This window comes from Sus scrofa, chromosome 6, assembly GCF_054392235.1.
Source record: "Sus scrofa isolate SSC_HxYL_T2T_F1_AM1 chromosome 6, Sscrofa_HxYL_maternal_Yorkshire_Landrace_v2.0, whole genome shotgun sequence".
Taxonomy (NCBI): Eukaryota; Metazoa; Chordata; class Mammalia; order Artiodactyla; family Suidae; genus Sus; species Sus scrofa.
Window position 1 is genome coordinate 164,973,711 of NC_139388.1, and position 23,304 is coordinate 164,997,014.

The window sequence follows — 23,304 nt, forward strand, 5'->3', positions numbered from 1 at the left end:
CTTTCATTTCTTTTGGATACACACAAACACACACACGGTGTTGTTTATAATCCTGAAAGTTAAGTAGGTAAAAAGAAATAAGCGTTTATTTATCCTATTTGCACTGTATCACTGGGTAACCAAGTAATAGACAAAGAGAAATATTTCCTTATAAAGATAAAAGTTAAAACAAAATGATAAAACACTGGAATTTTACAAACCCCAAATGAATCTAGGTGCTGAGCATTTATAGTTGATAATATCAATGAAAAGCAAAATTCAGATATGATGTGCACGATAAAAGAACACAACACCGCCTATAGTCTTGCCAAAGGAAATCAAATCTAAGTCTGATCTAGTCTCTGGATCCAGCGGCCAATGTGCAGGAAAAGCAGAGACAGAGGAACATGCAAAAATGCACCAGTATGCAATCAGTAAAGTCTATACAATGGAAAACTCCATCTCCATCTGTAGATCAAAGGGTCTGGATTCTTCAACAGATAAATTACAAACAAAAGATATCAAGTTTTTTTTAAATGGGCAAGACAAAATACAGAATTGAGGAATGCAAAGTCAAGAAGTTAGTTCTATAAAAGAATAGTGGTTACTTTTGGAGACACAGAGTGAGCTTTGTTGCTGTTGTTGCTCTTTTTAGGGCAGCACCTATGGCGTATGGAAGTTCCTAACCTAGGGGTCAATCAGAGCTGCAACTTCCAGCCTACGCCATAGCCACAGCCACATCCAAGCTGTATCTGCAACCTACGTCATAGCTCAATGGCAACGCTGAATCCTTAACCCACTGAGCGAGCCCATGGATCAAACCTGCATCGTCATGGATACCAGTTGGATTCTTTACCTGCTAAGCCACAGCAGGAACTCCCCAGGCTGCAATTTGAATGAGGCACATAGAGAGGATTCTAGGGTAACTGGCTAAATTCTGTTTCTTAACCTAGATGGTAGTCATGAAAGTTAATAATTAAGTCATATTTGAAAGAAAATAACAGTGCATTAAATGTAACAATGAGACAGTGGCCTGAATCCAGATTGAATTCGATTTAAGAGCTGTCTCACCACAGCTCTGCCAAAGTCTCACTATTGAGTTTCTCTCAAGCCAAGAAAGCAGTTAATATCAGATTGAGTGGGGACTGAGGTCAATGGCAAGTGCTTAGAAAAGCGTCAAACCAAGAAGGCAAAAGACAAACCAAAGGAAAGGAAATAACAGTAAACAGTATAATGAGCTGAATTTTCAAAAATCTTTATGCTATCACATATACCCCATCTGTTCAAAACAGGCCTAATTTTCATCCTGCAAATTCGCCATACTTACTCCTATCTTGGTGCCAAGATTTTTCCTTTAGAATTTAGTTTCTTCCTGTTATTTCCCATCTCTACTAATTAACTATGCTAATAAAGGCCATCATGTGTTTACCAAATATATTTACGTCTTTAAAACTAAGGGTACAGAAAAAAGTTGGGTGAAAGAAAACAGGGACCAGAAGTGAAGGCCATGAGAAGCTGAGTTACCTAATTATGACAGAGATAGACCCTTCTTTAGATACAGGGGAGTACTAGAAACTGTATCTCCAACCCTGCATTCTTTCTTGCCTTTACCTATTTGGACAATGGTGGACAATGAACAAGCAATCAAAAGCAATTTGAGAGAGTTCCTGTTGTGGCTGAGCATAATGAACCCAGCTAGTATTCAGGAGAACACGGGTTCAATTCCTGGCCTCCCTCAGTGGGTTAAGGATCTGGCATTGCTGTGAGCTGCGGTGTAGGTTGCAGATGTAGGTTGGATCTGCCAACCCTTAGCCTAGGAACTTCCATTTGCCACGGGTGAGCCCTAAAAAAAACAAACAAACAAAAAAAAGACTTGAAGCTCCAGGCCTGCACTGTCCTATAAGTCTGAACCAAGATGTGCCACAAATGCAAAGGATATACTGGATTTCAAAGACCTATATGGAAAAAATATATATACAAAATACCTCAATAAATTTTTTTACTGACTACATGATGACTACATGACTAAATAATGTTCTGGATATAATGGCATAAATAAAATAAATTACTTATTACAATGAATTTCATCTGCTTTTTACTTTTAAATGTGACTACTACAAAATATTTTAATTATATATATGGCTCACATCCTGCACATCCTGCTAGAAAAACCATGACTAAATAGTGCTGAACAGCAGTAAGCAGTTAAAAGTGGGGACTTTTCAGAATTTTTTTCTACTGTTCACTCTACTGCACAACCCATTTAATTTCCAACCCCTGTCCTTGATGTTAAACAGAGGTTAAAAAAAGTCAGTAGGTGCATTAAGTTATGGATATGACATTAAATCACAGGCCAAAAGAACTGAGTTCTAGTCCTGGTTCTGGAGTTACCCTGGAGAAATTTTTCCCTCTGAGCCTTTAGCTGCCAATGCCAATAATTAAGTAACAAAGCTAAACTTAAGTTTAGACTACCATGAGTCAAAAAAAATTTTTTTTCTGACAAAATTGGTTTTCATAAAAATGAATAAATACTCACTCTGAGTCTAACACATCCTCTGCGAGAGCCTCTCATCATTTTGTCCTTCGACTAAAAGAAAAACAAAAACATTCAATCAATAAATGATAAACAGACTGTTTTTAGAATCATCTAAGGATAAAGAGACAAAATTTATATAACATTCCTCCCTTCTCCCCCACCATCACTTAAAGATAGGAATTAACAGGTTTAAAATGAAAATGTTTTGCAGTCTATACAAATAAACCTAATCAGAATTTTATATGTACTTTAAGTATAGCAAATATTACACTATATTTTCATTCCTCCTTCATACCCCTTAACTCTGGCCCTGTTTTATTAAAAATTCTCAATATCTACTTACAAATATAAGGATTCATATTTTATTAAAGATTCTCAATACTGGAGTTCCCGTTGTGGCTCAGTGGTTAACAAATCTGACTAGGAACCATGAGGTTTCGGGTTCAATCCCAGGCCTTGCTCAGTGGGTTTGGGATCCGGCATTGCTGTGAGCTGTGGTGTAGGTCGCAGACGCGGCTCGGATCCCGAGTTGCTGCGGCTCTGGCCTAGGCCAGCGGCTACAGCTCCAATTAGACCCTAGCCTGGGAACCTCCATATGTCACGGGAGCGGCCCAAGAAATGGCAAAAAGACAAAAAAAAAAAAAAAAAAAAAAATTCTCAATACCAATAGAAAAGAGTTCTTTACTAACAATACAGTTAGATAGTTGGCAAAAACAGAGTTAATGAAACATTCCCTAAGCACTTAATAACCCTTTTACCATACCCTATACTTATCTTCCCTCCAAAAGTGCCAAGGCAGTACACAAAAATAATAATTAGGTTTGCAATACCCAATGAGAGTTAGAATGCAACTCCAACAAGGCAACAACCAATATATTCATCCTTGATCCTCTTTCACTTTTAAACCTAAGATTACAGTAAATAGAAAAAAAGGCAAGAAAGGCCCCAATTATGTTATCACTATTAGGGTTATGAGTAAGTTAGAAAACATTGAAATAGATAAGTGAAAATAAAACAAATATAACTAGGAAACAATCAGACAAATCCAGACCATGGGACATCCTACAAAATAACTAGGCTAGACTATTTTAAAAAGCTCTGCCCCCACCCCCCAAAAAGACTAGCATGTAAACAACTGTAATACAGAGCAAAAATAAGGCAGGTACACACAGGTACAAAGTGCTATGAACTACAGAAGGCTCCCTGCCAGGGAAAAGATCAGGGAAAGCAATACGGAAGTGATCAGGTTTCAAGCTTCAACCTTAGACTTTTTTACAAAGGGTTCTTTCTGATAAGAGAAGGGACAGAGGTTTAAAAAAAAAAAAGCATTCCAAGCCAAAGGAAGAACATCAGCAAAGGCACAGGTACAGAAAACTTTACACATGAGGTCTTCACAGAAGAGAAGACCCAAGAGCAGAGAGCAGAGAGCAAGGTGTAGAGAGATGGAGAGAGGATGCTGAAAGGAGATATGGGCACCAGGTCCTGGAGGGTCTGGAAAAAAAGTTAAGGACATTAAATGTTATTCAATACAAGGACTTTGGGAAATTCCAAATACAAGGACTTTGGGAAAGGGATGGTGGTGACATTAATGATAGCGAAAGCAGCAGCAACAGCAGCATCAGAGTCTCACTCACTGATGCCCTCTATGTGCTATGCATTTTATTATATACAGCAAACCTCACAAGGCCTTGCATGGTAAGAATTATCCACATACTACTATAAATGAAGTGACACCAGGGAGATCAAGGAAATTACTCAATTAAATTATACATGTTTGAATGTATAGCAGAGTTTGAAATAGCAGACACAATTTGGAATGGCTGCCCTGCAAAGCATTCTCCCAGACCCTATCTGGGCTCTGCTAGCCTTGAATCCTCCTCCTCTTCCACAATGACACAGAGTCTTCTCCCTCATTTTCTCACCACTCGGCTCCAATGTGGGGCCAGTGGGAAGCTGGTATGACTAAGTCCCCCAGGCACAGTGAGTACTCAGTTGCCGCTATCTGGCCAATCACAAAACCCACTACCCCAGGGACAAGGCAGAATACAGTCCTTTCACAGCAAGTTTTTCAGCTGAGGCTGAGGGAAGAAGTCTTTCCTATCTGCTCTTAAAGCTGTGAGGTACAGTGGCCACAGGCCTTGGGCCTTCTACAGAAAGGAGGTAACAACTAAAGATACAAGGTGAGAGAAGGAAAGAGAGGCAGAAAGTCCTAGCTGCAAGCGATCTCCAGCTACCTCCTGATCTAAAGCAAACCTGCCTAAGCCAATGTTATTCATCAAATAGCAGAGTTGTTGTTGTCTGTTTTTTGATGAATACTGGCAGTGATGAGAGAAAGGCAGGGCCAACTTAACCCCAACTCCAGCAATCTTCCTACCAGGTACTATCCTACCGATGTTCTCAAACCTACTAACGAATGTATTTTTTAGCAAGTTGGCATAAATATGCCTCCAGGAGTTCCCGTTGTGGCACAGCGGAAACGAATCCAACTAGGAACCATGAGGTTGAGGGTTCTACCCCTGGCCTCGTTCAGCGGGCTAAGGATCCTGGCGTTGCTGTGAGCTGTGGTGTAGGTCACAGATGCAGCTCAGATCCCGAGTTGCTGTGGCCGTGGTGTAGGCCGGCAGCTCTAGTTCCAATTAGACCCCTAGCCTGGGAACCTCCATATGCTGTGTGGTGCAGCCCTAAAAAAAGACAAAAAAATTTCTTTTTAAGGGAATTCTCGTTGTGGCTTAGTGGGTTAAGAACCCAGCATAGTGTCCATAAGTATGCAGGTTCAATCCCTGGCTCAGTGATTTAAGGACCCAGTGTGCCACAAGCTGTGGCAAAGGTAGCAGATAAAGCTCGGATCTGGCGCTGCTCTGACTATGGCATAGGCTGGCAACTGTAGCTCTGATTTGACACCTAGCCCAGGAACTTCCATATGCTGCAGGTGCAACCCTAAAAAGAAGAAAATGACAAAAGAAAGAGAGAAAAAGAGAAAGAAAGACAAAGAGAAAAAGAGAGAGAGAGGAAGAGAGGAAGGAAAGATGGAAGGGAGAAAAGAAGGGAGGGAGGGAGAAAGGAAAGAAGGCAGACAGGCAGGCAGGCCTGGGCCCAGGTAACTTTGCTGGTAAATTCTATAGAATGTTTAAAGAATTAACACCTAGAAATAAATTTAAACATGGAGGTGAAAGGCCTTTACTCTGGAAATAAGGAGGAGTTCCCGTCATGGCTCAGTGGTTAATGAATCCAACTAGGAACCATGAGGTTGCAAGTTCAAGCCCTGGCCTTGCTCAGTGGGTTAAGGTTCCGGCGTTGCGGTGAGCTGTGGTGTGGGCTGCAGATGTGGCTCAGATCCCGAGGTGCTGTGGCTCTGGCGCAGGCCGGTGGCTATGGCTCCAATTAGACCCCTAGCCTGGGAACCTCCATGTGCCACGGGAGCAGCCAAAGAAATGTCAAAAAAGACCAAAAAAAAAAAAAAAAAAAAGTCAATAAGGAAATTGAAGACACTGCAAATAAATGAAAAGATATCCTTTGTTTGTGGATTAAAAGAATTAATGTTGTTAAGATGTCCATACTGCCTAAAGCAATCCACAGATTTAATACAATCCCTATGAAAACATCCATGATGTTTTTCACAAAACTAGAATACTCCTAAAATTTGTATGGAACCACAAAATACCCCAAATAGCCAAAGCAATTTTGAGAAAAAAGAACAATGTTGGAGGTATCACGTACCCTGCAGACTATACTACAAAGCTATAGCAATCAAGACAGTATGGTAGCGGCACAAAAATAGACATATAGATCAATGGAACAAACTAGAAAGACCAGAAAAAACCTTGCACATAGAGCCAATTAATCTATAATAAAGGAGGCAAAAATATACAATGGGGAACAGACAATCTCTTCAGTAAGTAGTGCTGGAAAACTTAACATCTACATGTAAAAGAATGAAATATTCTAATTCACAGCAACACACAAAAATAAACTCAAAATGGATTAAAGACTTAGAACAGAAACCATAAAACTCCTAGAGGAAAACATAGGCAGTGTACTGCTTATACAATCTTTTTTAAACTGTCTCTCCAGGCAAAGGAAACAAAAGCAAAAACAAACAAATAGAACTTAAAAGCTTTTGCATAGCAAAGTTAATCTCAACAAAACAGAAAGGCAATCTACTGTAAGGAGAAGATATTTACAAATGATAATATGATAAGAGATTAATAGCCAAAATACACAAAGAATTCATACAATTCAATATCAAAAAACCAAGCAATTCGATTTAAAAATGGGCAGAGAGTGGAGTTCCTGCTGTGGTTCAGTGGGAACTAATCTGACTAGCATCCATGAAGACACAGGTTGGATCACTGGCCTTGCTCAGTGAGATAAGGACCTGGCATTGCTGTGAGCTGTGGTGTAGGTTACAGACATAGCTCGGATCCCATGTTGCTATGGCTGTGACATAGGCTGGCAGCTACAGTCCACATTCAACCCCTAGACTGGGAACCTCCATATGCCACAGATGAAGCCCTAAAAAGACAAAATAAATAAATTAATTAATTAATTTTAAAAAATGAACAGAGGACCTGAATGTTTTCAAAAAAGATATAGAGATAGCCAATAGGCACATGAAAAGATGCTCAATATCACTAATCATCAGGGAAATGCAAATCAAAACTACAATGAGCTGTCACCTTACACCGGTCAGAATGGCTATCATCACAAAGACCACAAATAACAAATGTTGGTAAGAATGTGGAGAAAGGGGACCTTAGTCAATATTGGTGGGAATGTAAATTGGTACAGCCACAGAAAACAGTGGTCCTCAAAAAATTAGAACTACCATATGATCTAGCGATTTGACTTCTGGTATATATCTGAAGAAAACAAAAACACCAATTCAAAAAGATATACGCACCCCAATGTTCACACCAGCAGTATTAACAATAGCCAAGACATGGCAGCAACTTAAGTGTCCATCAACAGATGAATAAAGATGGGTACATATATAAATGGAATATTACTCAGTCATAAAAAAGAATGAAATTTTGCCATTTGCAACAACATGGATGGACCTATTAAGCTTACTGAAATAAGTCAGAAAAAGACAAATGCTGTATGTTTTCACTTAAATGTGAATCTAAAAAATAAAACAAATGAACGAATTTAACAAAACAGACTCAGATACAGCAAACAAACTAGTGGTTACTGGTATGAGGGATAAGGGGAGGGCAAGCTACTAGGTATAGAATGGATAAGATACAAGGATGTAATATATAGCACAAGGAATATAAACCAATATTTTTATAATTTTATATGGAGTATAATCTATACAAAATCATTGTTATATACCTGAAACTAACATAATATTGTAAGTCAACTATACATCAATCTAAAAAAAAGTTTAAAGAATTATTAATAACCTTTCATACTCTTCCAAAATAAAGAACATTTCCCAACTTTTTCTATGAGGCCAATATCATTCTGATACCAAAACTAGACAGAGATATCACAAGAAAAGACCAATATTTAAAATGAATATAGATGCAAAAATCTTTAACAAAATACTAACAAATCAAATCTAGCAACAAATACAAGACTATATACCATGATTGCTGTGGTTTAAATTTTGTGTCCCCCACCTGCCTCCCTGCAAATTCATATGCTGAAATCCTAACCCCAAGGTGAATGTATTAGGAGGTGAGGCCTCTGGGTAGTGAATGGTGCCCTATAATAGAATAGAATTAGTGCCTATAAAAGAAGTCAAAGAGAGAGTTCCTTTGCCCCTTTTACCATGTGAGCTTACAACATATAATCATGTGAGGAAGCAGATGCTCACCAGATACTAGAATCTGACAGTTCCTTGAACTTAGACTTCCCAGCCTCCAAAACTATGAGAAATAAACTTCTGTTGTTTATAACAGCCTACTGCGTTGTTGTTAGAGAAGCCTAAATGGACTAAGACAATGAGCAAGTAGGATTTATTCCAGGAAGGCAAGGTTGGAAAACACATGAAAACCATCAATACAATATACCATATTAGTAAATAAAGAACAAAAAACACATGATCACCTCAAAAGACAAAGAGGGGAAGCACTTGACAAAATTCAACATTCTTTGATGATAAAACTACTAAACTAACCAGGAACAGAAGACCAAGAACAAAGGATATTCTCTCTCACTATTTGTATTCAACATTGCATGGGAGGTTCTAGCAAGGGAAACTGGGCAAGAAAAAGAATAAAAGGCATCCCGATGGAAAGAAAGAAAGAAAATTATCTCTATTTGAAGATGGCAGGATCTTACATACTGAACATGCTAAGGTATACACAAACACACACACTTACTAGAGCTAATAAATGAGTTTAGCAAGGTTTCAGGCCACAAGACTCATATACAAAAATAGCTTGTTTCAAGAGTATAAAAATACGATTTTTGTGGGGAAAAAATTTCATTTATAATAATACCAAAAAAATACTTAGTAATAAATACCTAAATAAATGGAAAGATATCTTGTGTCCATGGATTGGGAGAAATACTATTGTTACAATGGCAATACTCTCCAAATTGATAGACAGATTTTAATGTAATCCTTATCAAAATCCCAGTAGGGCCTCTTAATTGTGACCCTCTGGGTATATTTTATTACTTTAGCTTAACTTCTGTGTACCACTTAAAAAACTGTCTTCTGAAGCGATAGCTATAAAAGCAATTTAAACACAGCTCAAAATATTCCCCGTTGAGGCTGCTGAGGCTATAGATAAGACTCGTGTGAAATCTCTCATTTAAATGTACAAAATTATTTCAACTCCCCAAGCATATGCTTTAAATTTTTTAAAAGGAAGTACAATTTCTAGAAGAAATTATTTTTTTAAAGTATACCTAGACGTATTTAACTTATCCTATAAACAGTACAGTTTAATGGGGTGAGAGAGAGAAGATTCCGAATTCCAGCTCTTCCAAGCTGCTAGCAGTGTGACCCTGGCTACATCACTTAAATTTCCTGAGCTGAGGTTTCTTCATTTGTAAAATTGGGAATATTACTTACTCTAACAGAATCATTGCATTTTCTGAATTAATACAACTAAATCACTTAGCACATATAAAAGGCATAGGTTCACACCCCTTCCTTTCTTCTACCTTAAATACAGCAAACAGAGATCTGCAATCATTTCATCTAAACCTAAGCTAACTTTATTCCCATCAAGCCACACCTGGTCAGACATGTCTCCTACCATCAATTCAGTCCCACCTACACACACTATACACACACATACACCACACTCTGCTTTAGTAATAATGCAAAGACAGCCTACAAAAAAAGTAAGCAACAAAATAAAACAAAAACATATTTTCCCTCCTATTCATGCTCACAACCTCCTCTGTGAACCCTCTTTCAACCCAGCTCATATGCCGAGGTACAATTTACTGCATTCCCAATTTATGGATGTTGCTGTTGCACTAGTTATTATACTGTATTAAATTGTATTAAACTAAATTAAATTGAAGGTAGAAGACAAATGGACGATGAATGTGGACAAATGTCAAAGTGGTCTCCCACCTTTTAACATAAATGTAACACTGCTTCAGTGTGAGTCATATGTTAGTTCCCTCCCAACAGTACATGAGGCCACACTTCTAGCTAGCGTTTCACTTTGGACTATACTCTCCTGAAACAACTAACACGTGCTCAACCTGCTAAGCTAAACGAATCCATAAAGACTAAAATCACAAGCTGGCTCTGTGGTACGGGATGGACAGGAAAAGGACAGAAGGAAATTTTGCAAGGTGACAGCAAAGCTCTATATTTTAATTGATATTAGTAACAAGGGTGTAAACAAATGTCAAAGCTCATCTAACTGCACACATGGAATCTGTGGTTTTCATTGGGTATTAATAACATCTCAATAAAAATAAATAAATAAATAGGACTCCACAGAGGTACACTCTTTACAACAATAACTACAAAATAGAAAATGACAGCAATAACACCTATTCCTGCAGTCTCCTTTCCATTTGAGAGAGCACAGACTGCTCAAACCATCCTAAAAATATTTAATGTACCAGAGATCCTTACTAGTTAATGTCTGTAGCCCTCAATAACCTAAAGTGTCATCATGCTTCTGGAAAGCTACACCAACAAAAACACTGAGGATTCACAGACCCACAATAATGGAGGAATTTTCTCCATCATTCATCCCTCAAGTGAGCATAGATAACTCGCTCATCTTCCCTCCCCATTATAGAGGGCCTCATTTGAGCAGCTGCGTACTACAGATAGAGCCTTAGGAAAATATATTGAATCAGTACACAAGGAGACTGTGATATTAGGGGTTTCTCCAAGATGCTGAAAGACAGTTGCCTTCCTTTAAAAAAAACAAATATATATCAGAACAGAGATATATATACGAGACATATGTAAGAGCTAGAACAGCCTGGAGGTAATTATACAAATTATGACTAATTATACTAAGTATCAGAAAGTATTAATAGTAATAGAATTATAGTAAGAAGGCTAGAACTAGACTCAGGAAGCCAGAATAGAAATTACGTTGACCGAAAATTAGACCGGTTGAGTTCTTATGATAGATATGTCTCTAATACAAAGATACTGCATGTTGATATCAACGTCTGATGTCATTAAATACCAACATATAACTACTTTTTGTCTGCTTCTGCCTATAAATTTGGCATCCCACATAGCTTGCTTTCAGACACTACATGCACTAACGCACTAATCAGCCTAAATACACAGTCTCCTTAACAGTTATATTTCATGCTATGAATCTTGAATATTAGTTTACGTAATAGTGACCACAATGTACATTTAGTGAATATTATATGTCAAACACCGCCAGAAGTTTAGCTTTTTGTTAACATTTATTGAGCACTTACAGGCCAAACACCGGGCTAGTGCTTTAAACACAGTTTTACAGTTTTACTTAATTCTCACATCAATCTTATGATATAGGTTCTTTTATTATACCCAATTTATAATTGGGAAAATAAAGGCTCAGAGAGGCTTAAGTAACTTGCCCATGGACTCACAGGTAACAAATGGGATAGAGAGGATTCCAACTGAGGTATGACTCTAAAGACCATGCATTTCTGCCACAGTTACGATAGATCTGATTAAGTCTTCTTTCAAAGTTTCTCTGAGCCACAAAGGCTGAGTGTCAAATCAGCAACCCTTTTGAACTCAGCAGTGTAGATGTCACTCTATTTCAGCCATGCAGCAGTGTTTTAGAGGGTGGTACTCCTGCCTTCTAAACTACTGCTGGCATGTAAACCCCTAGGTCATTAGATAACAAGTGCAAGTCCAAATCTCTTATCTGAGACCTTTGTAGCAAATGTGTTCTGAACTAGATAATTTTCAAAAAGTAACGTAAATATAATACCTAAGTAGTGTCACATCTGCAGTGGAGTATGGGGTGTTAATCATTTCATTAACTTCACAATCAAGCATACTAATATTTTGGTATTAAAACATATTTACACCAAGCACGACAGAGATTACAACTAGCCACACAGTTCAGGATAGGCTTTACTTCAAAATGAAAATATAATAAATTTAGGAAAAAACTTCTGGAATTCAGAGAGTGCGAGACTTGTACTTTGATCTAGTGATCTTTGACACTGTAAACGCTCAGGTCTTTCACTATTTCTTTTTTTTTTTTTTTTTTTTTTTTTGTCTTTTTGCTATTTCTTGGGCCGCCCCTGCGGCATATGGAGGTTCCCAGGCTAGGGGTCCAATCGGAGCTGTAGCCACCAGCCTACGCCAGAGCCACAGCAACGCGGGATCCAAGCCGAGTCTGCAACCTACACCACAGCTCACGGCAACGCCGGATCCTTAACCCACTGAGCAAGGGCAGGGACCGAACCCGCAACCTCATGGTTCCTAGTCGGATTCGTTAACCACTGCGCCACGACGGGAACTCCTTTCACTATTTCTTAAAAAGTACAATTGTACCTTCGAGTCAGAATTTCAGGCTAACAGATCAGTGAATAGATCCACTTTCCCAGGGGTTAATTAATTAAGCACAGCTATGATGATGGGGTTTTTGCATCCTTTTAAGAAAAAGTTAAATATGAAATACTAAACAGTAGCCTAAGTGCTGCAGATTACTTAAAACATCTTAATATATGTTGGACCTCAATGTGTATTTCCTGTTTTTGTTTTGTTTCTCAAATACTGCCCCAAGTACTAAATAGTGACTAACGTTATTTCACAAAAAATGACTGAAGGAAATGATGGGGTGTGTTAAACTCCAGAAAGTTTATGCTGTATATTAACACTTCTACCACCAAGCTATGCAGTGATAATCCATTATTATCATCCAACTTCATTTTTCTATCAAAAATTGCCCAAGGATGTTTCTCCTTATTTGGAAAACGCTAAGTCAGGGCCCAAAATAATAAGATCATGAAAAGATGAACAGCAAGAGGAGCACTACAAAAATTTACAGAAGGGAAAATTTGCACAACGCAGAAAATAATCTAGTTAGCAAGAACAATAGCCAGAACCACAGATTTTTGAGATGTCAGATCTAACTCTAAGACCCATCCTACAGCCCCAATTTAAACTGAGGCTATGCTTCAAAAGATCTTTGTTCAGATTTGGAGGTTAAAACCCAGGACAAAGTTTGCAAAGAAACTGTTCAAAGTAGTCCCCAGGTTAGCGAGGAAAAGCACTCAAAACGCAACATGTTAATATCAAAAGATAGGAGAAACACCGTTAAAAATTCAAAAATTGCCTAAAAAATTATCTTCTTAAAGAATTTCTGGCTCTGGGGTAGGCCAGCAGCAACAACAGCTCCGACTAGACCCTTAGCCTGGGAACCTCCATGTGCTGCGGGTGTGGCCCTAAAAAGAGAAAAAAAAAAAGAGAGAGAGAGAGAAGAATTTCTATTAGATGTTGCTGCTTAAGGGAAAGCAGGATTATAAGCAAGAATAAGGAAGTAGGTCAAGAATTCAAGAGCTATGCCAAAGGGCTTCAGAAACTTTCAAGGACTTGAGAAGTTAATGATCTGTAATAAACACATTTTACTTTTATAATGGGGGGGAACACCTTTGAAAAGGCCGTTTAAAAATACTCATTCTTTGCAGCAGGTTAAGGATCCAGTGTTGTCACTGCAGTGGCCTGGGTCGTTACTATGGCATGGGTTCAGTCCCTGGCCTGGGAATTCCCACATGTGGCAGGCGCAGCCAAAAAAATAAAAATTCAAAAATATAAATACTCATTCTTTATCAGGTGTATTTTACTTCAGAATGCATGGATTTTTTTTTAAAAAATGAAGGCAAAAGAGTTAACATGCAAGCACACAGGATGTCACCTATCAGATTTATATTTCATCTTCCTCTGGATGGCTAAAATTTCAAAATAGAATTATCTTCAAGAATTTGCCACTTTCTGTGTTCCCGCTGTGTAAGCATAAAACAACCCATTACTAAACATATTCTAAGACTTAGTATCCGCTCTTCCTCCCCTTCTCTAGGCTTTCAGTGAACTGGAATAGGAAGGAGTCTTTTGATTATCCTTGGCGTTTCAAAAAGAATGATCTAAGTCCCTATCTTACAACTTAGATGTAAAAGGATTCAGTACTTTTTAATGAGGAATCAATGCAGTTTGCATTTTAGAACAGCCTGTGCAGAAAGTTTATTTCACATTGTGATAATGACATAAATTAGTTATCACCAGTAAGCAGACTAGTGATACCTTGGGTTTACTGTCATTTTAAAATATCAATGCTAGTATAATTCAGTATCTGCTGACAGCAGAACATTCTACCTGGAGTCAGAGGACTTAATCGCACACACAGAAACTACTGTGTGATTTAAGTCTCAATTTCTTCATTTGTAAAGGAAGAAATATCAACTATTTCAAACTTGTTCATTCCATAAATATTTACTGAATATTCACTAGGTGTCAGGTACTGCTCTAGATGCTAAAAATAAAATGATGCAGATAAGGAAATCAGCCAGGCTCAGACCTGGGGTAATATTAATCCATGAAGCCTGAAAATATATGCAAAGGCCCTGAGGCAGGAACAGGTTTGAGGTGTTCTAGGAAAGGGGGGTGGGGAGGGACAAAAAACAGCTAAAGAAGATAGAGAGTGGTGAGCAGAAAGGTAAGTGGAGGCAGATCACAAAGCACCTTTAAGTCATGCTAAAGAGCTTGGATTTTTTTCTAAAGCCACTAGAGAATTTTAAGAAAGGGGAAAATACAGGGGAATCTTGGGGGAGTTCTTTTGTAGAATGGTGGTAAGGATCCCTGGCCGGCACATGCTGTGGAAGTGGGAAAAAAAAGAAAAAAAAAAAGAAGTAGAGTCTTTTGTCTGTGGTTGGGTATTTGTAATTGCCTTAACTAAGTGGACTGGGTACTACCAGCCTATCATAACTATGGGCGATAATACAGATTATTGCAACTTCTCTTCTAGTATCACAAACAGCATACGAATCTTAATTTCCCAAAGCCAGATGACTAGGATTTCATTAAGCAACAAGGGTGAAGGAAAAAAAATGATATCTTTTGTTCATTTTGTTACTTGAATAAATACAATACAAAATGGTACAACAAATTATATTAAAAAATTTTAATACAATGCTATTAGGTCATAGAATATCCTAAAATGACGCCATTTGTATAAAGCATATGTAAATGTGTATATAAGCCCAAAGAGTTAGGAAAGCTCTTCTCCAAAAACAAACGGTAGGATTTCAGATGAGTCTTTTTTTCCTTCTACCTCATATATTTTTCACTATTGTTTCCATTTTTGAAAATTAAGAGTATGTTGTCATCCCTTCAAGAACAACAAAACTATTGCTTTAAAGTTTTAAAACAAAGAGTAACCAATGTAAAATTCTGCAGAGAGTGCTATTAAAATTAAGAGTAAAAAGGGAGTTCTCTGGTGACACAGTGGATTAAGGACCCAGCATCACTGCTGTGGCTCAGGTTGTTGCTGTGGCCTGGGTTAGATCTCTGACCCCAGAATTTCTGCATGCCACAGGCGTGGCCAAAAAAAAAAAAAAAAAAAAAAAATAAGAGCAAAAAGTACCCATTGGGTTTAGCAACAAAGCTATCATTGGAGACCTTTGCTAAGATTTTCAGTGAAATCTGAGAAGTAAAAAAGAATGCCATAAACACAAGAAAGATGAACAGAGAAAAACAATGTAGAAGACGCTTACAATAGGTTCACCAATCTTGAAGAAAAGAGGTTTAGATGATAGTCCCAGGGAGACAAGGAATTAGCAGCTATTTTTCAACTTTGAAGAGATATAAACAAGTTAATTTGTTAATGAAAAAGTCAGTAGATCCTAAAATTCATCTGGAAGCTCAAGAAACCTAGAATATTCAAAACAATATTTTTTTCTTTCTTCCTTTTTTTTTTTTTTTTTTTTTTTTTCAGGGCCACACCTGTGGCATATGGAAGTTCTCAGGCTAGGGGTTGAATCAGAGCTGTAGCTGCCAGCCTATGCCACAGCCATGCAGGATCCAAGCCATGTCTGCAACCTACACCGCAGCTCACAGCAACACTGGATTCTTAACCCACTGAGCAAGGCCAGGGATTGAACCGCAACCTCATGGTTACTAGTAGGATTCGTTTCTGCTGCACCACAATGGGAACTCCCAAAACAATCTTGAAAAAGAACAAAGATGAAGACTTTACACATCTCAATTTCAAAGTATTCTACAAAGCTACAGTAATTGAAACAGTGTGACGCTGTTGTAAAGATAGTATGACATAAAGATCAATAGAATAGAATTTAGAGTCCAGAAATAAACCCTCATATTTATGACCACAAGGGTGCCAAGACAATTCAATGGAAGAAAAAATAGTGTTTTCAATATATGGTGCTAGTGATTTGTCATCCACATGCAGAAAAATAATAAAAATAAAGAATATAAATTTTTTTAAAATAATGTGACCCTTAGTTCACTCACATAAGAAAAGTAACTCAAAATGGATCAAAGACCTAAATATAAGAGGTAAAACTATAAAACTCTCAGAAAAAAATATGGGTACAAAACTTTGTCACCATAGATTAAGCAATGGTTTTTCAGATACACCACCAAAAGCAGAAGCAACAAAATAAAAAGATAAATTAGACATAATCAATTTAAAAAGGTGCTCCAGGGAAGTTCCCTTGTGGCACAGTGGTTAAGGATCCAGCATTGTTTCTGCTGTGGCTGGGGTTCAATCCCTGGCCCAGGGAACTTCCACAAGCTGTGTGCAGGAAAAAAAAAAAAAAAAAAATGAAAAACAAAAAATAAAAAAAGTTTGTGCTTCAAAGGACTCTATCAATAAAGAAAGTAAAAAGAAAACCCACAGAAAGGGAGAGAATATTTGCCAGTTATAAGGAACTTGTAACTAGAATATATAAAAAATTCTTACAACTCAACAAAAAAGACAAACAACCCAATTCAAAAATGGTCAAAGGATCCAAATAGTATTTCTCCAAAGAAGATTTACAAGTGGCCACTAAGCACATGAAAAGATGCTTAGCATCAATAGTTACTAAGGAACACAAATTAAAACCATAGTAAGATACTACTTCACACCCATCAGAATGGCTATAATCAAAATGACAGATAATAACAAATGTTGGCAAGGATGTACAGAAATTGGAAGCCTATACCCCTGATGGGAATGTAAAACAGTATAGCTGATTTGGAAAATAATCTGGCAGTTCCTCAAAAAGCTAAACTGAGTTACTATATAACTCAGCAATTCTACTCTTAGATGTGTATCCAAGAAAAATGAAAACATATGTCCACACCAAAACTTATGTATACAAACATTCAGAGAAGTATTAGTCCTAACAGCTAAAAAGTGGAAACAAATGAAATGTCCACCAACTGACAAAGGAATAAATAAAATGTGGACTATGCGTACAACAGATTATGCAGCAAAAAAGCACTGATATGTGCTACAATATGGAAGAACTTTGAAAACATTATGTTAAATGAAGGAAGCCATATCATAATTATTTAAAGAATACTTTTAGAATATGATTCTATTTATATGAAATGTCCAAAAGAGGCAAATCTGTACAGACTGAAAGTAGATTAGTGGTTGCCTAGGGCTGGGGGTGAAATAATAGGAAGTGATTGTTAACAGAAACAGTTTCTTTCGGGGTAACAAACATTTTCTAAAATTGGGAGTTCCCATTGTAGCTCAGCAATTAACAAACCTGAATAGGCTCCACAAGGATGCAGGTTTGATCCCTGGGCTTGCTAGGAGGGTTAAGGATCTGGTATTGCCATGAGCTGTGGTGTAGGTCACAAATCTGGCATTGCTATGGCTGTGGTGGGCCAGCAGTTGTGGCTCCAATTGGACCCCTGTCCTGGGAACCTCCATATGCCACAGTTGTGGCCCTAAAAGCAAAAAAAAAAAAAAAAGCTCTAAAATTGATTGTGGACATGATTACAGCGGCCCTAAAAAGAAAAGAAAACCTATTTTTTCCATTACGAGAGTGAAGGATGCAGGGAAGGATAGGCAGGAAAGTAAGTATACCACTAAGTGGGGGTACAAAGAGTTGAGAGTGTTCCCACCAAATGGTCTCTATTAATAGTCTCTGGGAGGCATGGCATCTTCTACAAGTGGTGGAGGAAAGAAGAGGGTTGCGGCGCTGTAAAGAGCTGCCAAGGTGACAAAGCAAATACCCGCCCAATATTTCATGTGTCCATCTATGCCAAACAGTAATGCTACAATTAAATTAAATAAGTGGACAGGCCTAGCATGAAGTCTTAATGTGAACAAAATTCCAGGAAACAGAACATCAATTTTCTTGGGGTTTTTTTTTTTGGTTTTGGTTTTTTTGTTTTGTTTTGTTTTGTTTGGCTTTTTAGGGCCACACCCACAGCATATGAAAGTTCCCAGGCTAGGGGTCAAATCAGAGCTGTATGCAGCTGCCAGCCTACACAGCTCACAGCTCCACTGGATCCTTAACCCACTGAGTGAGGCAGGGGATCAAATCCACATCATAATGGATCCTAGTCAGGTTCATTACCACTGAGCCACAAGGGAAACTCCACAGCAACTTTCATAATAATCTTAACGCTGTCATGTGAATGGGAAAAAAATTCATTATGAATACTTCAAAACACTTTCCTTGAATATGACTCCATTTATATGATTCTATATATCATGTTACCCTAACTTTTGCCCCAAAAAAAGCATATTCCTTTTTTTATAAGAAGTTTTAACTAGTCTGACAAGATTATCCATTATAATAAAATAAATGAGAAAGAAAAGATTAGGCTGGGGAGTTCCGTTGTGGCTCTGCGGAAACGAATCTGACTAGTATCCATGAGGACGAGGGTTTGATCCCTGGCCTCACTCAATGGGTTAAGGATGTGGCCTTGTCGTGAGCTGTGGTATAGGTTGCAGATGCTGCTCAGATCTGGCATTGCTGTGGCTGTGGTATAGGCCAGCGGCTACAGCTCCGATTTGACCCCTAGCCTGGTAACCTCCATAAGCCACGGTTGCAGCCCTAAAAAGACAAAGGAAAAAAAAAAAAAAAAAGATTAGTCTGGCCATTTGTTTTTCTCTATAAGCAGTAAAAGGAATTAAATCTTTAATTTAAATCACTTGAGCACTTTCTAGCTAGATCTAATTGGGATTATGTAACTAGTTAAAAATCTAATCCTATGACAACTACCACATATAAGAGTAGCATATTTAAAAACAACTCTACTTTCCATCTTTCTACAAGTTGTGACCGTCAACAAAACTGCTTGCAACAAAGCAAGAACTGCTTTTGTGATATGAGACACTAAGCAAAAGATTCCACATAGTTCTACAGGCTCTGGATGATTGAACAAAAGCCATTGTTAATAATATAAACTCTATCAGGCTTTACATAAACAGTGGAAATAGATATATCTGCTATTAGTATATTCTACAAAACTCACAAGGCTGTGTAAGCAACAATTTCACCAGAGCTTCCTCCATCTCATCTCTATGCCTAGTTTGCAGGGCCGTGGACATTCCATTCACCATGAGAACAGTGGCACACACTGTAGGGCTTGAAGATTAATAATGTTTAGTATTGCCATCAAGGAGTTCACAAGTTTGTTGTACAGATAAAGAATGTACTAAAGATACAACTAGTTAATTATAACAGATGTAAAATGAATCAGTGTCCAAAAGAATTACATGAGCAATGCTCAAGAACATTAGAACAGAGAAAAATCAAGACTGAGTATTGGAGGAAAGTGAAAAAGATGAAATTTGCACATACTTTTTCCCACTGGTACTACTTAGCATCTTAGGCAGTTTCTTTGTTTCCTTTTCAGAGCATTTAGATTAGATACAAGTTTTCTTCTATTCCTTTTGTAATTCTAAAGCTACTTTATTAGATTTGGACTATTAATATGCACCATGTAAGCTTAATAAAAATCATGCTTGATACATTCAACAACAGTTTATTTAGGAAAGTACAAATTCACTTTGAACTGTTTGATGGAAGTGGTGATATCTTTCTAGAAAAATGTGAGACCACCTCGTCTATATCTTTTCAAGAGAAATACATATACTTAAGCTCTTCAAAAACCTAAAATCCAAGAATTAGACAGATTTTTTTTTTATCACCTTCCAGACATTGCTAAGGACTGCCAAGTAACACCTAAATGTGTTTAGGCTACCAGCGGTTCTGAAATGCTAAGTCACTATGAGTCTCTTTCAGTCAGCATGTAAAGAACAAATTATTTCTCTAATGATCCCTTTTACAAAGAATATTTTGCGTGCCCCTGATAACTTATTAATTCACTGTTTCTACCTTTCTCTCCAAAGTGTTTTAAAACAATACAAATCAAGAAAGAATGTTAACTATTTATGGGTAATGATTCAACAAATTACATTTTATAGTCTCATCTAAAATTTCTCAAATTGGTTCATCTTTAACATGTCCCTAGTTATTCCATTTTTCCACTTCCCATGGCCGTTGATCTAAATCGTTACTACCCTCCTTAAATCCTGACTCTACCTTCACTTTTAACACGGATCCTGCTTCCCATTCTCACATCTGTAAGCATGCTCCTATCTTAGGAACCCCTTCCCCTCAATTCCATATTCCTCTCTGGCTCTTTCGCAATGAAACATCTTGAGTAATCTACACTAGTTTTCTCTACCTCTTACCTCCTACTTACTCTTCAAACCACTCCAATCTGACTTCCACACCTCCTGCTCTATAGAAACTTCTCTCTCTGAGGGCATCAGTGATGTCCAAACTGATCAGTCCAACGGATATTTTTAAGATTTCATCTATTCGAGCTTCACAACAATGCTCAAGCCAACTCACTATTCCTGCCCTGACCACATTCTTCTGATTTTTTTCCTGATATCTCCCAGTTGTCCCTTTTCATTCTCCTGTGCAAGCTTTTTTCTCGGCCAGTCCCATAAATACGACTGTGATGGCTTAAAATCTCTCCACAAGGGAGTTCCCTGATGGCACTGTGGGTTAAGGATCCAGCATTGTCACTGCCGTGACTCAGGTTGCTGCAACAGCATGGGTCCAATCCCTGGCCTGGGAACTTCTGCATGCTGAGGGTGCAGACAAAAATAATAATAAAAAAATAAAAATACAATTGAGAATCTTTTCTTTCAAAAAAAAAAAAAAAAAAGAAAGAAAGAAAGGAAAAGTTTGGAGTTCTTGCTGTGGCACAGTGAGTTGAGGATCCAGCATTGTCTCTGCAGTGACTTGGATCGCTGCTGAGGCACAGGTTTGATCCTCAGCACAGCTCAGTGGGTTAAGGATTAGGCATTGCCACAGCTGTAGCATAGCTGCAGGTGCAGCTCAGATTCAACCCCTCGCCTGGGAATCTCCATACGCTGTGGGTGCAGCCAAAAAAGATAAATCTCTCCTCAAATTCTGTGACACTCTTTTCAAAAGGTAGAGCCTAATTCTCCTCCCCATGCCTAAAATTCCCATCCCCATGAGCATGAGCTAAATTTAATGATTCATTTCTAATGAACAGAATAAAGGAGAAGTGATGTTCTCAGACTAGGTTATAATAGGCACCTTGGCTTCCTCCTTGATCTTACTTAGATCACTCCTCCTTGATGGAGCCAGATGCCCTGTCATGATGACACTCATGTAGCCCAATGGAGAGGTTAGCTGGTGAGGAACTGAGGCTACCTTCCAACAACCAGCAAGGAACAAAGGCTTTCTGCCAATAGCTGTGAGAGTGAGTCATCTTGGAAGCAAATCCTCCAGCTCCACTCAAGCCTTTCATATGACTGCAACCTTAGCCAATGTCTTGACTGCAACTTCATGAGAGACCTTGAGCCAGAACCACCCAGCTAAGTCACTCCCAAAGTTCTGAGCCACAGAAACTATGCAATAATAAATGTTGTTTTAACTGGCTAAATTTGTGAGTAATATGTTACAAAGCAATAGATACCTAATCCAACACTGTTTCTCAGCATTCTATCCAAAGCTATTATTCCCACTCACTCTCTCAGCTCTCCCTGTGTATAAAGCTACTATTTGTAATCTGGATTTTTTTCCCTAAATTCCAGACTATATGATATCTTTACATCAATTTCAACACGCCCCAAAGCAAAAACCTTTCTCCCCTCTAATCTACTCTTCTTATCATGCCTATCATCACTCATCCAAGAAAACTAAAAACCTAGATTTCATCAGACGCCTCCTCCCCTTTCACTCACATCCAAGCAATTACTGAAATCCTGTCAACTGACCTCATTATTTCTCTTTAACAAGAGTATTCTTTAAAGATTACAAATTTTACCTGAACCTATTAAATTTTTTTTTTTTTCTTTTTGCAGTTGCACCCATGGCACATGGAAGTTCCAGGGCTAGCGGTCAAGTTAGAGCTGCAGCTGGGGCCTACACCACAGACACAGAAACACTGGATTAGAGCTGCATCTGCAACCTAAGCCAACTCCAGATCCTTAACCCACTGAGCAAGGACAGGGATCCAACCTGCATACTCACAGAGACAACACTGGGTCCTTAGCCTGTTGAGCCACAAGAACTCCCTGATGGATCAATTTTAAAATCACAAAGAGACAACCAGGTATCGTGTGCCACTTGGTGTACAGGTGTTCCCCACTACCCAAAAGTAGAGTGTTCCTATGAAACCTTTCCTAAGTTGAAATGGCATAAAGCAAAGAAGCAATTACCTTAGGACACATCTTGCTAATGGATGCACATAATAAATCAAGAAAAAGCAAAGACACTCACAGACACAGTTCAAAGCCACAGCAGTTGAAGCTGTGCAGCTCCCAGGGAAGGAGCGTCCTGGCACCATTCTTGCTGCCTGGGGTGCACACTGCCTCTGTAACAGATCACTGCAAAATAAAAACCTCTGAACGCTATTTTCACTTTTCACCTATTTTCTATAAAAGCAAAAATCTTCTTTGGGTTTCTTTCAGTTTTCAAAAACAGGTGCTAATGTAAGTCTTTCCTAAAAGTGAAGGGGGGTAAAGCAAACTATGAAAAAGTGGGCGATATCTGTAATCTGTTCCACCTATTTCCTGCCCAAAGGGGGGTAAAAGCTGAATGTGATTATGCTTCCAGTTCTAATTATCAGTTTATAGGAAACACAGAAAACAAAGGAACATGTTTAAAGGTACCACAAGAATATCATCAACAAAACCCAGAATGTGGAAAACCTACAGAATAAACGAACTGCTTTCTTCAACAAATCAGTGGCAAAGAGGGAGTTCCCATCATGGCTCAGTGGTTAATGAACCCGACTAGCTTCCATGAGGAATCGGGTTTGATCCCTGGCCTCACTCAGTGGATTAAAGATCCGGCGTTGCCATAAGCTGTGGTGT

General features: G+C 38.2%; 2 protein-coding genes across 13 annotated transcripts in view; one reads left to right on the forward strand and one right to left on the reverse strand.

Annotated features, from left to right (window-relative positions):
* Nucleotides 1-23,304, forward strand: part of RAB3B (RAB3B, member RAS oncogene family) — a 580,278-nt gene that overhangs the window by 341,008 nt on the left and 215,966 nt on the right. The window lies entirely within an intron of this gene.
* The window catches only part of OSBPL9 (oxysterol binding protein like 9), a 175,312-nt gene that overhangs the window by 147,219 nt on the left and 4,789 nt on the right, over nt 1-23,304 (reverse strand). For all 12 annotated transcript variants that reach the window (XR_014808285.1, XR_014808283.1, XR_014808282.1 and 9 more), the window contains exon 2: nt 2,516-2,566. Coding sequence is in view for 4 of the 12 variants with exons in the window: in XM_003482083.5 (XP_003482131.3) it covers nt 2,516-2,566 (51 nt within the window). In the remaining 8 variants the exon portion in view is untranslated. The remainder of the gene's footprint in view (nt 1-2,515; nt 2,567-23,304) is intronic.